Source organism: Hyaena hyaena, unplaced genomic scaffold (genome assembly GCF_003009895.1).
Source record: "Hyaena hyaena isolate Hyena2069 unplaced genomic scaffold, ASM300989v1 scaffold_18, whole genome shotgun sequence".
In the NCBI taxonomy this organism is placed as follows: domain Eukaryota; kingdom Metazoa; phylum Chordata; class Mammalia; order Carnivora; family Hyaenidae; genus Hyaena; species Hyaena hyaena.
Genome location: NW_024080649.1, coordinates 591,731 through 608,929, shown reverse-complemented (window position 1 = coordinate 608,929; position 17,199 = coordinate 591,731). Strand labels below are relative to the sequence as shown.

The 17,199-nt window shown below is 50.0% G+C and overlaps 1 protein-coding gene across 4 annotated transcripts in view; it reads left to right on the top strand.

Moving 5' to 3' along the window:
• The first annotated feature begins 1,782 nt into the window (after positions 1-1,782).
• TK2 (thymidine kinase 2) overlaps positions 1,783-17,199 on the top strand; it is a 35,455-nt gene continuing 20,038 nt past the window's right edge. Inside the window, exons 1-6 of one of the 4 annotated variants that reach the window (XM_039222084.1) lie at positions 1,783-2,002; positions 2,894-2,931; positions 6,014-6,088; positions 9,221-9,274; positions 11,667-11,756; positions 13,705-13,778. In XM_039222084.1, coding sequence (XP_039078015.1) covers positions 1,888-2,002; positions 2,894-2,931; positions 6,014-6,088; positions 9,221-9,274; positions 11,667-11,756; positions 13,705-13,778 — 446 coding nt within the window. In that variant the 5' untranslated portion in view covers positions 1,783-1,887. Of the gene's footprint in view, positions 2,003-2,893; positions 2,932-6,013; positions 6,089-7,029; positions 9,038-9,220; positions 9,275-11,666; positions 11,757-13,704; positions 13,779-17,199 lie in introns of those variants that run through there. The other 3 variants (XM_039222101.1, XM_039222093.1, XM_039222107.1) reach the window with 3 other exon arrangements.

Genomic DNA, 17,199 nt, shown 5'->3' with positions numbered 1-17,199 from the left:
CGCTTTCTCTCTCTCCGTGGGCTGGTGGGGTTTTCCTGCTGCGTTTTCGCAGACATATCAGGGAGCTACTCAGGCCGGTCCCTCTTAGCGCCGCTCCGCCCCGCACTGCCAGGCTCCAATGACAACTGCTCCCCAGCACTGCTTAAGGGCTTTCCTGTCGGAGAGCGCTTCCGGAGGCGGTGCAGGGAGGGGGTGGGGTTTAGGAATGCCTGCAGGGCAACCCCCGCCCGGACTTCGGGAATCTCAAATACCGACTCCTTAGAGAGGATTTCCCTGGGTCGCTCCGTCTAGAGTAGCCGCCATCACTTTCTCTTCACAGCACTTACCGCTAGGTGATATATTTAGCTTAAGAATATAAGTTACACAAAAGCAGGGGCTTGAGCCTGTGTCTGTTTCTCTCTGCAGGGTCCCCAGCGCCTGATACATAGTAGATGTAGAATATGTATAATCTAAACTCTCTGCCTGGGCCTCATACCCTGTCCCTGCCCGCAGGGGATCACGGTTGGTCCAGTAGCTTCATCCCAAGTCCCAGAAATGTTTAACTTAATCCTGAAGCTTATGGAGGGCACCTTTGTCTTGTGCTGGGTTTGTGGCAGCAGATACTACAGAAAGCACTAGATGAGGTTGTGGCTTTCAGTAGCTGATCTAGAGACTGAGTGAAACCTCTAGTAAAGGACATCCTCTTTCCTGCCCTAGAAGTGACTGCTACCACTCTGCACTTCTGGTAGAGGTGGGAAACTCTTCCACTTAAGCACTGGAATGGGCATACACACACAGTTCTTACTGCAGCAGCTTGGGTTTCAGGGCCTGGGCCTGTTGAATTATATATTCTCCATTTACCTCACCCCTGGGCTAAATTTTTGCTACCTGACTATGGATGAGATTTACAGGCTTCCTTTCCACCCCCAGTTGTCTGTGCAGCTGGCATACTGGTTGTGCCTTTGTTAAAAGATACACTGAGGTATATTAAACACTTTAAGAGTTTGAGCAAATATTGATATGATTCAGGCAACATCCAGTCTAGCAAATAGAAACTCCAAGGAACAGTACAAAATCAAAGACTTTTATAGGCAAAAGGAAGTGGGAACAAGGAAGTTACACTGGCAAAAAAAGCTGGTTGGTTATTGCAAGGTTACTTGTTGTAGGGGATGGCAAGGGTCTATCAGGCAAATTACACAACTAGTGTTGATCAGGCGATTCCTGATGGACTGGCTTAAGGGTTCATTTCTGGGAGAGCCAAAACTACAATTAAATCTTGGTTTGGTCAGGCAGAGCTTAGCATAAGCAACTCCCATTTTGGACCTGTTTCCTGTGTGTGTGTGTGTGTGTGTGTGTGTGTGTGTGTGTGTGTGTGTGTGTGTGTTTTAAACACTTTCTTGGGGGATCTAGTACATTGTCAGTCTAGACCCTGGAAATGTCAAAGTTCAGAGGGAAGAGGCTGTGAAGCAAGATAGATGCCTTGAATTCCAGCTTCATCCCTTAATGAATGCTTCTAATCATTTTAAACTAGTTACCTAAGTTTTGGAGGATCGTTGAGAAGAATAAATGACACCCTAAGTGTGTGCCAGGTGCCTGAATAGAACACGTGCTCGATTAATCTCCAATAATTAATTAACCAACCAGTCGCTGCTATTGGTGGCCAACTATCCCTCAAGTCTTGCCAAGTCAGGGGTCCCGTTAGCCGGAAGATGTCCTGGCTGCTAACGGCTTAGCTCACACCTTGAATTCCTTTCCGGGTAGGCGAGACGGTGAAATACGACAGGGTCTCTTTAAGAGCCCGGCCCCAGCAGGCGCCCCAGCGGCCGGCGCGGGGATGGAGGCGGCGCGCTGCGCTGGCGCTGACAGTCGCAGGAAGGAAACGGAGCCGCCGGATCCGCCCGCCGGGCTATGCTGCTACGTCCGCTGCGGTCCTGGGCCGCCCAGGCGCTGCGGCGCGAGGGGCCCGGGAGCTCCGCCGTGGGCCCCCGGATGCTGGGGGCGCAGCGCCGGGCTTGGCCTCTGGGTAACGCGTCTCTTGGTTCCATCTCTAGCGACCCGCATCAGGGGTCTCAGCGGCTGCCCATCTCACTCCCCACCCTCCGGCCTGAACCCGAAACTACTCCAAGTGGAGGCTGCGGGGGCGTGGAGGGGCGAGGGCAACCATTGGCAGCTATCCCCGGCTCCAGCCGGCTGCCAGTGGGTGGGGCCGTGGTGCTCAGACCCCTCTCTGGTTCGGAGTTGGGGAGCCCTCTAGAGAGCAGAAAGATCCGCTACCCCCGCGACTGCAGGCTGCTCCAGTCCCCGTCCCACTCCTAGTCCTGATTCTCTTGGCCTTGGGGAAGACAGAGGCTGGCAGGTGCAGTTAACAAGTTCCCAGTGCGTAGTGGGTGGTTTAGGCTCTGAGCTTCCTGCTCCTACTGGGACTAGAGTCTTCCCCTTTCAGAAATGGGAGCCACCATGATACCAGATCCTAGCTTGCTTTAGCCTTGGGTTGTTGGGTGTCACCTGTGTGGTGGGTGGGCCAAGGTGTCAGCCCTGGGCTGAAACCCATGCCTGCTGCCCACTCTGGAGGCTACTCTGTGTTTGAACTTGCTGGACCCATCTGTGAGGATCACAAATATGAAATGTGTGGAAGGTGGAAAGTATGATGTACTAAGTGAAAAAAGCTGAGCACAGTTGAGGCCCACAGGTGCCAACAGGACCTAGGTAGTAGCTGCAGTGTCACATGTAGGTAGACAGCAGTGGTGGGTCTGTCTCCATCCATCCATGGAAGGACTTAGATGTCACTGGAAAAAATTTTTAGGCCAGGGAGTAAGAGTAAACATTATTGTTTTTGTGGTGGTTTTGAAATTAGGTCAAAGAAGAGTGAATTGTTTAAAACTGACTTTAAAAATTGATTTCCTTTTTTTTGTAGATAAACATAGAGAAAATGAAAAAGAGAAAAAATCAGTGGTAAGTCCCTCTTTTATGTGCACTCCTCAGTGTAGGATTATATATATAGAGAGAGCGGGAGGGATTATATATACACAGGGAGAGAGAGAGGAAAGAGAAGAGGTGAGTGAAGAAATATGTGCACACAGTAAAAAACATAAGAGAGTCTCCAGGGGGGAAGAAGTCTGTCTTTACCCCTGGGCCTCAAACCCCCTTCCCAGAGGCCACATCTTATGAGGTTCCATATCAAGAGTCTATGCAGGTAGGAGCATATATGTATTCACAGCCTTTAGGTAGATTTGGACTGTCAGCTTGAATAATTACAGAGGGATTTGAAAAATGCTCACCTTTGTGGCAAAGATTGGTTTCACCTTGGGCTTGGGTGGCAGCCTGGCTGTGAGGGAAGGTCTGCCGACTGCTGCTCCCTGTCCTCCAGTGCAGAGACCGGTGGGTGGGGGTCTCAGAGAGAATCTATGTGGATCCACAGACATGGGTTCAGCCAGTGTAGTGACTTTGAGATGCCAGTTCTGGCGTGGGACTGGGGCTGCTGTGAGGTTGAAGGCCAAAGGACGGCCAAGCTGGACATGTTCATGGGGATGTTGAAGTGTTTAGCTGGCTGGGGTGGGGGACAATATTTTGGTCACCATCAATCCAAAGGCTCAGTTCCTTGAGGGAACTAGAAGTCAGTAGCTTCTGTGGCTCAGAAGAAAGTGACTTGGTGAGTGGTGGCAGGAATACCTTGGTTGGGTTCTGCAGAGGGCAGAAAGGATGAGCAAGCACCCTGGGGTATTCTGGGTGATGGAGAGGGCCTGGGATGGAATAGAGTCACTGGAGAGGATTGGTGATTGAAAGGCTTGAGACTGACCAAAGCGTGCTGAAATGAGAGGTTGGGTGGGTTCTGGCACTACAGAAGCTGGTTGGGAATTGATACATTATTGTACTATCAGTTACCAAGCTAGGCACTGATGTGAGCCAGACTTCTTACCCTGGCTGCTTTCTGGGTATGGTTGGACCTGCCCCTCCAGGCACACAGTAGGTCCATCAGAAGTGGTATGGAGACTACATTTAGGCTCATGGCTATTCTTAGTCATTCAGATCTTCTCAGTGCCTCTGTGCATCTGGGGACCAAGTAGCCCCTATCATTAGTGAGAGTCTGGTCTGATGGGGGAGACAGCAAGAAATAGGGCCATGGTGGATCTAGAACAGCGGTGATTCTAGGGGCTGTGAGTAGGGGGCAGAACATCCAGAGGACAGTGACTGAGGGGAGCCTTGAGGCCTCCTGGGAGATGAGGGGAAGGGGGGTCGTGGAGTGTGGGAGCAGAGGGAGCTGCAAGTATGAGTCACAGAAGGAAGAGACCCTGTAGGCCCAAGGCTTTGGCCGGTCCCCTGGAAGCTGGCATGGGGGGAGTGGAGACAGGTCCCAACGCCTGGAGCCACTGGAAGACTTTGCCTCTCAGGAAGAGTTGGTGGTGGGCCATGGGTGGGGTTGAGGGGTACCTCCAGGCCAGACCGGAAGGCAGGGAGGCCAGCAGGGAGGCTGCTCCAGCCACCTGGGTAGGGGCCTTGGAGACAGGCTCACGTTCTGCAGGTGAGTAGGAAGCAGGGCCCGGAGGAGTTGCTGAGTTACTGGGTGAGGACAGAAGACACCAGGGTGTTGGGGTGTCTGGATTGATGGTGCAGCCTTTCGTGAGGACTGGAACAGGAACCATATGTGGGTGTTGGGAGGCGACAAACTGAGGTGCCCAGGGGACGTCCCACCAGACAGGACACTTTAGTCCTCATCTGTGCTGACCTGCAACCGGGTGGTCACCGCTACAGCATAGGAACAGGCACTTTTGGAGGAAGGTCTCATCCAAGCAATCTGTTTCCTACAGTGAACAGGAAAGAAACAGAGTCTGTGCAGAACAGTGTCTAGGCTGAGCTTGTCCTCATTTTCTAGGAAGAGACAAAATTGTTTCCTTTGAAGAACAACAATAAAACATCACATCTAAAAAAAAAAAAAAACATCACATCTATTAGTTGCCCTGATGGGATCTGCCTTTTGTGCACTCCACTGAGTTCATTTTACAGTTTTGAGTTCTAAGGAAATGAGCTGGCATCTGTTAGAAGTGTGATTGTGTAGCCCTCCTGGATACCTGTTAGGATCAGGACAGGAGGAAATGTTCACAGGTGACTGGCAGAATTTATAGTGGGGGGAACAAGGTGAGATGGCCCACTGTGACCCCATGTTTTAAGTGGGGTGTGACTGAGGCTTCCCTGGAGTCGTGAAAAGGGATCTGCCAGACCTAGGTATGATTCCATCTCTTTTCTCCATCAGGCCTGGCGCCTTGGGCAAGTCATCTACATGGTCCACATTTCTCTGGGTGCTTCCGGCCCGAGTTTAAAGGTCACTGTGCCCTGAAGGCTGTCTGTGAGCCCTCTCTCCCCGTCCAGTTAGTGTGAGCAGAGTGTGGGTTCCAGCTAGTCCCTCTGCTTTATTTGCTTCTACGAGCCCATGTTTCACTCTTGTGAAAGTGTTAGGACGCCTTGCTTGGGTTCTGGTGAGGTTAAATGTGGTAATGGTATATGTTATCCATCTTCTGGCCTGGCCTACTGCAGGGTGCTTAACCAAGTCCTTTTCTCCTGTCTGAATACTTTCCAGTCCATGGCCGAGTGTGTTCTTCCATGAAAAGCAGTGAGTTAAGGTCTAGATAACATATACATGCTTCCCACCTCAAAGCCATTAGGCTCCGGTTAAGGAGGCCGGACACTGAGGTCTAAAATCTGATGGTCTAAGGGGTTGAGCAAAGGAAGGGCAGAGCCAGGGTGGCCATTGGCAAGCAATGTATGGCTTAGGAAGTAACATAAGGGAGGGTCTGTCCTGGAGGGCAGTGGCCACCAGCAGCCACCAATGGTGGGCCTGGAGCTAGCCACCAGGGGTGGGAATCAGTTAGTACTAAAGGTGGGAGCTTGGAAGTTTCCTGTGGAGGGAATTTTGTGTGCACATTGAAGTCTTGGGCTGAACCAGTTATGCTGTTCACATGAGCCTTTCCCTAGAAATTCTTCCCTGATACTCCCCTAGATGCTTGATTTCTGATTCTAATATGTATTTGTCTTTTGTTAGATCTGTGTTGAGGGCAATATTGCAAGCGGGAAGACGACGTGCCTCGAGTTCTTCTCCAACACAACAGGGATTGAGGTATGGCCTCCACACTGGGTTCGAAGGAACCTGTAAAAGCTTGATAGTGTGACTGGTGGAGGGTATAGGCCAGCCATAGCCAATACAAATAGAATGCAGGCCACATATGTAATGTAACATTTCTGATGGTTTTCTAAAAAAAAAACAACAAACCCAAAATATTTAATTTTACATAAAATATTCTAAATGTTATTATGTCAACATGTAATCAATATAAAAATCGTCAATGAACTATTTTGCATTCTTTCATGTCAGGTCTTTGAAATCTAGAATGTATTTTGTAGTTACAGTGTATCTCAATTTGGACTAGTCACATTTGAAGTTTGTAATAGCTCTAAGTGACTTATGGTCACCGTGTCGGACAGTGCAGGTACAGACTTCCCTGCGTTCTGGTTAAGAAGGGTCTGCATGTGGGAAAGGAAGTCAGGCTGTTGAGAGTGGGAGCAGATTATGGTGTGGCATCTGTGATACCCATGTCCACGCTGGGGAGTATTACCACGGGGAGCCAGTGAACATTACTCTAGTTCATGTACAGCCCAGTCACTCAAAATAACCTCGCAGATGTTTAAGAAGTGTCTGTACACTAAGACCCTGACTTTTCTTCCTGGTAGATTTTAATGATGTATTTTTTTCTGTTTATGGCTCTTTTTTGTTACTATAGATCCTACAATTTTCATACCTTTGGAGTCTTTTCTTCTTTCCCTTCCTGCTTTTTACTTCTTTTTTTTTTTTTTTTTAATGTTTTATTCATTTCTAGGAGAGAGAGAGACAGTGTGAGCAGGGGAGGGTCAGAGAGAGAGGGAGTCACAGACTGAAACAGGCTTCAGGCTCTGAGCTGGCAGTCAGCACAGAGCCCGACGCGGGGCTCGAACCCACGAACCGCGAGATCATGACCTAAGAGAAAGTCGGACGCTCAACCGACTAAGCCACCCAGGCGCCCCATCCTGCTTTTTACTTCTATTAAACACATATCTGGTTTGGTAAAAAGAATAAACATTCTGTAGCCCTTGTCTTGATTGTGCAGGAAAGAGTTCACAGGCCCGAGACTGCTGTCCTCAGAGAGGCTTGTTTGTGAGGTTGGCCCTTGGCTGGCGTGTAGGAACTTTGATTTTGGGAGAGTTCCACCATTTCCTAACTGATAGAAATGGATCTCTGTGCCTAAACTGTTTGTGCAAACGATATGGTTTATTCTGGATACCTGCTTTCTTTCTGGGAGTCTGGAGGTTTTGGATGTGCCAGCCAGAGGCTGCCTATGTGCCTGAGCTCTGATGAAAACCCTGAATTCCCTGGCTCAGGCCAGCTTCCCTGGTGGAGCACCACCTCACACGACTTGTCACAGCTGCTGCTGGGCAGTTAAGTGCTTTACGGGTGACTCCCCTGGAAGAGGCCCTGTGGACACTTGTGCCTGGTTTCCTTGTACACTTTGCTCTGTGCACCCTTTTTCTTTACTGATTTTGTTTTGTACCCTTTTTCTGTAACAAATCTCAGCTGTGAATACCACTGTATGCTGTGTCCTCTGAGTCCTCTGTGTGAATCATCAAACCTTGGGAGGCAGGGATCTTAGGGGCTCCTGACACACCTGAGTGGTGTAACTCTACATGGCACTTTAGGAGCACTTATGCTCTTATGTAAGACGTTGGAGCCAATGAACAACAAAATTAAAAATAACAACGGGAGTTCACATCTAATGAGGTAATACTGTATGTCAGGACTGTGTTGAGGCTTCAATATATTATCTAATTGATTTCATCCTCATAAGAGTAGTCTCCATGAGGTAGGTGCAATTATCACCTCATTTGCAGAGGAGGAAACTGAGGCTCAGTGAGGTCAAACGAATGGCCAGGGTCACACTGCTAGTGTGTGACAGAGAGCCAGATCTCAGCCCAGGCTGTCTGGCTCCAGGGACCACTCCCTTGTTTGGTTTTTCTGTAGCATGAAGGCCTTTGTTGGCTTTAGGAAGATCTCCCTTAGCCTTCAGCTCTCAGCTCAGTACTCTTTGACCTCCCCAGCTAGGTTACTCTCCTTGGTGTAGATTCTTCCAGCCCCTTTGTTTTACACCCCTGTTTCTTTGTTTTACACCTCTTCTTGGAGTTTGAAAATACGTGATTTCTGTGATGATCCAATCAAGGTCTGCTTCTCACAGTAAGTTTAAAGTTCCATAAAAGCGGAGGCGGAGGTGGCATGGTGAGTTCTTGCCTAGCATGGCATCTGGCATGGTGAGTCCTCAGTAAGTGGTGGATGGCAGTGCCATAGATGGAGCATAGGTCAAGGCTTCCTGTGACCAGCCTCTGGTGGGCCTAAGTGGTGCAACATATGCTACTCAGGACAGGGATGGAGTGTTGAGGAACAGTGAATGATTCACAGAGGAAAGTATTTGAGCTGAGTTTTGAAGGATATATAAGAGTTTTCTGTGTAATGAAAGATGATGTGAACTGAGGTGAGAGGGTCAGAAGGAACAGCATGAGCAAAGGCACAGAGGTATAAAAGGTCAGGGGACGTTACTCTTCATGGGTTCTGTGCATTGCTTTCCTTTGGTCTTTTGTGACCTATAGAACCTGCTTCCATGCACTTTCAGGCCCCCAGATAGATCCGGGTACTCTCAAATTCTTGGCCCTAAGAGCACCATTTAAATCCTTCCTAGCACATACCTATGCCCCAGAAAGGCCCTGGCACAGTTTAGGGAGCATACTAATGAAACGTGACTCTTAGCTGTCAGTGTGCCCAGTGCAGAGTTCAAAGGAAGAAATGGAGACAGAGCAAATTGCTGAGGTCATGGGAGAGTCCCCAAGCCAGGAAGCTGGGCTTTAAACCACAGCTGGAAGTGCCTCAAGCAGCTTTTCTCTTAGCTTCTCTCCCCTGTCTGCCCAGCCTGTCATGGGGACAGAATGGGCTGAGATGGAACACATGCAGGAGATATTGCCCTCTGCTCCCAGGGCACCTGGAAGGCTGGTATGTGTGTATTCTCGTATACAGGGACGGACATAGTTCTCAGGTCATTTTTGGAAGTCCTGTGAGAAGGGCATGTCTAGATAGAATTGTGGCTTTGCAGAGAGGATTGCCCAACTATTTTGGTCTACGCTGGGTTACCAAATCTTGCAGAGCAGCAGACTTCTGCTTTTTTTTTCCTTGCAGGTATTACAGGAGCCAGTGCCCAAGTGGAGAAATGTCCGTGGCCATAATATTCTGGTGAGTGTGTTGTCTTCTGCCTGCATTGCCAGCTTTGGCTTAAGTGCCTGGGCCTGGTGTGCCGGTGTTTGAGCCTGCCCCCTCCCTGCACATCTGTTTTCCTAGCTCTTATCTGGGGTGGAGGAGAAGAGGGAGGGGCAAATGAATAGGGCAGCATATTGGTGTTCTGAGGTCAAGGAGCTCTGAGGCCTGGCTTGGCATTTGCAGATCACAGAAACCTCCTGTCAACTATCCCAAACTGTCCCAGGTGGTCAGCCTCAGCTGCCAGGGGCGTCCATTTCCTGCTGCTCATTCCACCCCTACCCTCTCCTAGAAGGAACCCAGTAGAACCTAGGTCTCCCTTAGGGCCTGTCTCTAAGTAACCAGGTTGCTTGGTAAACCTCTGATTTGGGTTTATACTTGGCAATGTCCAGGGACTGAATTCGGCTCACCCTGAAGCTACCTGTTGCTTTCCCAAGGGTGGACCTAGCAAGCAGGGGCTACAGCATGCTTGAGCCCCTTGCCTTCCATCCCCGTGCGGGAGGCTCTGCTCTGGCTGGTTGAAAGAGATGGGTGGAGTTTGAGTCCGGTAAGAGGGAGCCTAGACAGGGATGTTGGTTGTGGGCTCTTGCCCTGTGATGTAGGGGTGATTAGTTTCATTTTTCAGGTGAGGAAACTGCAGCTGAACTAAGTTGCCCAAGGTCATATGCCGCTGGTAAATGACAGACCTAGCAGATCTGACCCGTGGTCCATGGGGAGATTGTGCTAGCTCCTTATTTCTAGCAACACAAGTGATGTCTTGTGTGGTTCATTAGACTCCAGGTTCCACTAGCGGCAGGAACTATGTCTAATTTGGTTGACTATGTTTGCTACAACATAGCACTCTGCCAGACACCTAGTAGGTGCTCATTCATTCATTCATTCATTCAACCAATACTTATTGAATGCCTGCCATGTACAGGCACGGTTTAGACTCTGGAGCAGCTCAAAGCTCTTGCTCTCTTGGCCTTAATATTCTGGTTTGGGGAGACAGATGACAATTTGGTATGTGATTTGGTAGGTGGTGATGGGAGCTGGGAAGACATCTGAAGCAGGCAAAAGTATATTAATTAAATAGGGCAGAAGTTCTCAGAGTCTTTGAATAAAGAATCCCAGAGACATGAAAAGAGTTTCACCTCTGTGCCTGTGGGAGAAGACGGAATGCCAGTCATTCTCTTTGGGCATAACAAAGAAGCCTTGGAAACATTCATATTCTTTAGGAACCACCTAAGATAATTAGGTCATCGATGTTAGGGCTCAGAGGTGACATTGCATAGGACACAGTCCTGGTCTCAGGAGTCTGAGTCTCCTCAGGACAAAGAGCATCTCCAATGATAGTTTTATAATACAGAATATGATAGAATTAGGTATTTTTATATGTGTTTCCAGTCTAGACAGAAGGGCAAGATGGATAGTTTTGTGAAAAGTCTCAATTCCTCACTTTATCTGAATTGGCTTTCTGATGCAGGAAGATGTTTGTTCGGCCTTCAGACAGGGAGTGTTTCTCCTAAGCTTTCTGAGATTTTATTTCTCCTGCAGGTAGGAGTCTGCAGTTTTCTATGCAGAGCATTGAAATTTCATTAGTTAGCACCAAGAGAGGGGGGAAAAAAAGCAAAAATGTGGAAAAGAGCAGGATTTAAGATTGTTAGCAAATGGAATATGGAACATGGACTGTTTATATATACAAGCAACAGAGAATGATGGGCATGGAGCTTCTCTTTTGGATAGGGTAGTTGGGGAAGGCATCTCTGCCAAGGGGATACATGAGCACAGACTTAAACATAGGGAGTGAACAGTGCAGATTTCTGGAGCAAGAGTGTTAGAAGTTAGAAGGCATAGCAAATGCAAAGGTCCTGAGGTGGGGTCATGCTTGGGTATTTGGGGGAACATTCAGGAGCCTCATGTGGTTGGAAGCACACTGAGTCAGAGGGTGGGTGGTAGGAGACAAGGGAAAATGGAAGTAATTTCCTAGGGCCCTGTGGGCTTTGGTAAGGGCTTTGGATTTCATTCTGAATGCAGTGGGAAGTCGCTGGAAGGTTCTTCGTAGAGGAACAAGAGCTGAGGGAGGTTTAACCTGCTCACATTGAGTGCTGGATAGAGAACTGACTGCAGGGGACTCAGTAAACACTGAGTGACTGAGTGAGTGTTCCCTGGGACTTGAGACAGGCCCCTGTTACAGCTGTTACGTGGTTGTCCTGTAATTGCTCCAGTGTTGGTCCACACTGTCCCGAGGGCCCGGCAACCACGCTGGCTTCATCCCTGGCCCCACTGCAGCCCCATGTGGGTTTCACGAGATGGCCATCCGTGACTGAAGAGACCAGACTCCTACAGCTTGAGCTTTTTGGGGTAAAGTGCTGCGTTCTCCCTTCTGCAGGGTCTGCTGTACCGCGATGCAAGTCGATGGGGCTTCACGCTGCAGACGTATGTACAGCTCACCATGCTGGACCACCACACTCGTCCCCAGGTACATTTCAGATGCTCAGCTTCAGCCTTCTGAAAATGGGCTTCACCGGCGGGTATTTGAGTGCCTGGGAGGGGAACCTTGCAAGGAAGCCTCACTAGACCTTCAGCACTGCTCAGTCCTCTCTGTCTCTGGGGCCAAAGCTTCCTGTTGCTGTGGCTCTGAGGTCCAGCCTCCGGTGCCCTCACCCACCAGCCTCAGCTAGCCTCTAAGTTGGTAGGGATGCCCCTGTGAGCCCGAGTCTTCACGACCTGACCCCTTCTGGGCTCAACAGTATTTAACTTCATTCTTCTCCAAGTATACCTAGACCCGGATCAACAGGGGCACCTGAGAACTAGTTAGAAATACATATTTTCTGGCCCTATCCCAGACCTGCTGAATCAGAAATTCTAGGGAGGAGGCCCAGCAATCTGTGTTTTATCAAGCTCTCCAGGTGATTTTAATGCATGCTTTGTTTGTTCGCATGTTTTAGAACCGCTAATCTAACCTTCACCTTTGGCTGTTGGTTCACATTCTTGGGAGAAAAAATTTGATTGGCTCAGCTTGGTCTCTGTGTCTGCCCCTGGGCCAGTCAGGTGTTGGTGCAGATCACAGGGCACAAACATGCTGCTTAGACCCCCTCTATTAGCTGGCATGCAAATAGGGGCAGAGTCTCTTAAAAGAGAGCTGACTGAAGAGACCCGATTGGCACCTGTGGTTCAAAATTGTGAGTACAACCTAGAAGACCAGCTGCAGATGCTCTCCATGAAGGAGGTGGCAGATGCCTATAGTTGTTTATGTTGACGCGGCCACTCAGCTGAGTGGTTTGATCTAGAGCTGGGCAGTTGTGACTATAGCTGTCCTACAAATCTGCATCTTTTAAAGATGGGAAGATATGAGCAGAACCGTATGAATTTCTGTCTCCCCAAATACCTGTCTAAATGATACAGGTCAGAGGATCTGAGGTTGGCACTTTACCCCTTTACTCACCCTATTTTTCCTGAGCTGGGACTCAACTGCAAATCTAAATTGTGTCTAATATACCTGAATATAAGAGGACATATGTGTGTTTCTCTCTTTAAGGAAATCTGTCATGAGAGAGGAAGAAATATGGATAGACAAGGAAGGAGGAATGGAAGGAGAGATGGATGAGTGGGGAGCTAGCAACATATGGGCAGCAGAGGGTTGTAAGTGAGGATAGGATGGGAAAAATGGATAGGAAGATGGATGGACAGATAAACACACAAGAAGAGAGTCAGGAAATTCCTGGGTTATGGCTTTGAATGTGCCTCTGATTCTAGTCCAGGTCCCCTGGGTACCGTGGGCCAGGCTGAGTGAGAGCAATGTTTGCTCACTTGGGCACAGTCCTTCCCAGGTTGCAAAGGGCTGCAGTGAGCCCCAGCCAGCCCTGTGCAGAGGCACAAAGGTCTCACATCTTTGTGGCGTTCCAGAAAGCCAGGCCCTCAGTCACTGATGACAGAGTCCCTAAAATGTCACGCACACTCCAGCCCTCTCGGGGCTTTACCTCCAGCATACAGAGCTCTCTACTTAAGCAAATGCACACAGTTTAGCTCCCTAATTACCGCACTTTCCACTTGACAGCACTCTGCTGGACAGCACTTGATGGTTTTTCTAGCACTTCCCCAAATGGATAATCCATTTGAGCCTCACCTCTCCTGTGAAAGAGGCTGTTGCTGATGAGCCCTCCGTCCCTGCACTGCTGCACCGGCCACTGAGCTTCGGGGTGTGGGGAGGGCTCGGGACTGGGGGCAGAGCACAGCTGAGCCCCATGTTAGACCCACATTTCTGCTCTGGTGACTGCCTCACCGTCGCAGGGCTTCTCTGTTCTTGGCGTTCAGCATAGACCGTAGGCAAGGGGAGCAACAGGCATCCTTCAAGCCTTCCTGACCTGACCTGACCTGACCTTCCTTCCTGACTGACAAAGTCAGTGAATCACTTTGTTTTCTTTTAGACATCACCAGTACGATTGATGGAGCGGTCGATTCACAGCGCGAGATACGTTTTTGTAGAAAACCTGTATAGAAGGTACCGTAGTTTACACAATTGATAAATTATTAAACCCTTAATTTTCTTTTAGAAATGAAGTTGGAACTTGTTTACCCATGTGACAGTTACTGAGGACCTACTGTATTGTCCCTGTTATGTACCGCCATGGCCCTGCTGTGTACCAGCCAACCACAAAGCCTCGGTGGCAGACGGCTTCCTGCGTGGAATGCTCAGTCATCTAGGGTGGCCGGCCAGGTGGTGGCTCTGCTGTCTGTGATGTCTGGGGGTCGGCTGGTCTAGGATGGCTCCTGCAGGGGTGACTGGGGTGACTTAGCTCTCTTCTTGCCTCTCATTCTCCCCCTGGGACCAGCAAGCTAGCCTGGGCATCATCTCATGGTGATGGCAGAGAGCAGAGGGGCACCAGCAGAAATGCATGAGCACTTTTCAGGCCTCCGCTACACCTTTGCTGACATCTTATTGGCCAAAACAGGTCGCACCAGCGGACCCCAATCTGAGAGGTGAGGAGAGCCCATGTGGGTCACATGGCAGAGTGGGAAGATATGGGGCAGCGTGAAGACCCAGGGCAATGGAGCGGTCAGGCTGTTATCATTGCACCCAAAACCATCTTCTGTCCTCATGGGAGCGGACTCTGTCATATAGACATGGTTAGGGGGCTTCTACTGGCCCACAGTGCTGAGGCCTCAGAGGCTTGGGACCCTCCTGACTTCTGTGCTCCATTTACCACTCATCTTTGGGATCTTAGGGAGATGGGCTGCCAGCTGTGGCCTGCGTGCTGGCTCTACCTGCCGGCCTCCCCTCCCTCTCCTGGGCACCTGTCCTAAGTGTCACCTCTCCCAGCCCTCCCCAACCACCCTGTCTGGATGGGTCCAACTTCTTTCTTATTTGTAATTACTGCTGTTGGGCTTTCTTTATAATGTTTAAGACACCTTCTGATTAGGTTCAGCCGTATGAAATTATTAAAATTTGACCTACAAAAGTGGCAGTTACACATTGTTCAACCTCATCTGTGTTTATTTGTTCAGTGGTCTGTTGTGGCTCCGCTGCCCAGCCCCTGCAAGCTGGACCAGGAGCTCCTTGACCACAGGGGCCCTGCGGCAGGTGTACTTGCCTAGCACGGACACGGCATGGGGCCAGCACCTGTGATGGGACGTGGAGCCATTCTTGGCTCTCCTGCCTGACACGTTTCCCAGGCTCTGGCCCCAGCTGTTTTACACCCTCTCCTTTGAGGGGACCACTAAAAAGTCTTCTCCCACTGGTTCTAAGCTGGTGTGGATTGTGCCCATCTGCCTGTGTGGCCCCCAAAACGACAGCCTCTGCTCCTATCCATTCCGAGCATTAGACTCCTGCCGCGGGGTCAGGACAGCAGCCAGGGCAGGTCCTGACTGTAGCTTTGTCCCCCGACCTTCCAGCAGGAGTGGTCCTGATGCTAGAGCCTCGGCCTCTCCCAGCTGCCTGGGGTTTCAGTGGGGCCCGGGTGTCCACTACACTTTGCTTTGCGCCCTGCTCATCAGTGCCTCTGCCAGCAGGTGGTGTTTGTTTATTGCTCTGTCAAGTGGACCCTGGGCAGCGGGGTGGGACTTCACCTGGTGAGGCTCTCTGTCTTGTAATTGTTGTCAGCTTGGCCATTTCTGTGTGGCAGCCACTGGCTCTTTTTTGAAGAGGGTAATCCGGAATGGAATGACCAGAGGCCTGGGGGAGAGGGTGAGGTATGGAGTTCGGGGCATCTACGTTCCGTCCTGGCTCTGGAATTTGCTGTCATTGTGAGCAGAGCTGAGTTCCTAAACCTCCCTGAGCCCTTTTTTTTTTTTTTATGTATTTTATTTTATTTTTTAAATTTTTTAATGCTTTATTTATTTCTAGGAGAGAGAGAGAGAGACAGCGTGAGCAGGGGAGGGTCAGAGAGAGAGGGAGTCACAGACTCTGAAACAGGCTTCAGGCTCTGAGCTGGCAGTCAGCACAGAGCCCGACGCGGGGCTCGAGCCCACGAACCGCGAGATCATGACTTAAGCAAAAGTTGGACACTTAACCGACTAAGCCACCCAGGCGCCCCCCTGAGCCCTTTTTAAAAATCTCTAATTCCCATCCATCTCTGGGGAGCCTATGGAACAGTTGCCTAGTTTCCTTAGATTTTGTGCCCCTTATGCAGGTCCTTGTCTACCCTGGTCTTCACCACATTTTCCAGTTAACCCCCGCAGCCCCTCCCTGCAGGCTGCCCAATACCTGGCGAGTTTCCCCAGGAGCCATTTGTCTCTGCCTGTCCCAGGAGGCCATTTTAGCTGTTTTAGCTGATGTCGTGGGCTTTGGTTACTCACGCCTGTAGTTGTTCATTCCAGCACTTCTGATGGGTGGTTCTGATTTCCTAATCTTTGCGGCTATGGTTGAGGTCATAGGTCCAGAAAATGTGGGTCTTGCCCTGGGCTGTTTTATGGGTAATGTAGGAAAAAACCATAGCTTTTAATTTGTCTTGAGCTCTTGTCCTGCCCTGTTAGCTTCATATTTATCCCTCCCCAGGCCCTCCCAGAATGCCTGGCATCTGTGGTTAGGATTTCAGAGGAACAGTGAACCACAGGAGAAATTGACTGTGTCCCTGGTTTTGTTCTCGGGATCTAATTGTTTCAAGTTCATGCAGCCTTCAGAGAGCGTGAATTCCTGACGACTTGTTGGAGCCTCAAGACTGGTATCACTTGATTCAGTCTAAAAGCTGTTGGTTGGTGCACGGCATTGGGCAATCCAGAGGCTGCTGGGAACACTGTGGCAGCCTGGGAGGGGCCAGGCCATCTGCCACTTCGGTTTCAGGGAGATAGGAGAAGGTGGTGCCCCTCAAACCCTTTCACTGAAGCCCTCCAGAGGCCGAGGAATGCTCACACAGGTGGCTGTTTCCCCACTTGCCCTCCGAGCCCAGATAGCCCAAAGAAGCCCACTAGCAAACCAGAAGTTGAAGTCCCCTCTTTTATCTTACAAATTCATGTGGATTTTGCATTCTGTTCTGTAATGTGTTCTTCTGTTTGTACCTATAACAAACACCATGCTGAGCATGTGGTTTGGAGTACCCCCTCCCTCAGTCATGTGCCCCAGAGACCCCAGACTCTGGAGGTGAGGAACTCAAGGAGAGGGGTTCTGAGAAGGACCTTCGAGGTGTGAGTGATTCAGCTGTGACCTGGACCAGGTCATTTGTGTTCCCTGGAAACGAGGGCATTTGCTCAAGTGGTTAAGAGACAGAGCAGGAGCCACATTTATTGGCTGGTTCTTCATGCTCCTCCTCTTTTGAGTCCTCAGGGCAGCCCTGTGGTGTAGGTACGGTGGACCCTGTTTGACAGAGTAGGAACTGACGTGGGCTCAGAAGACCCATGCCCCTTCCTGACCAGACAGATGGCTGAGCAGGGGAGCTGCCCCGTGCCCTGCTGTGTGGGGAGCAGTAATGAGGAAGCCATGAGAGACA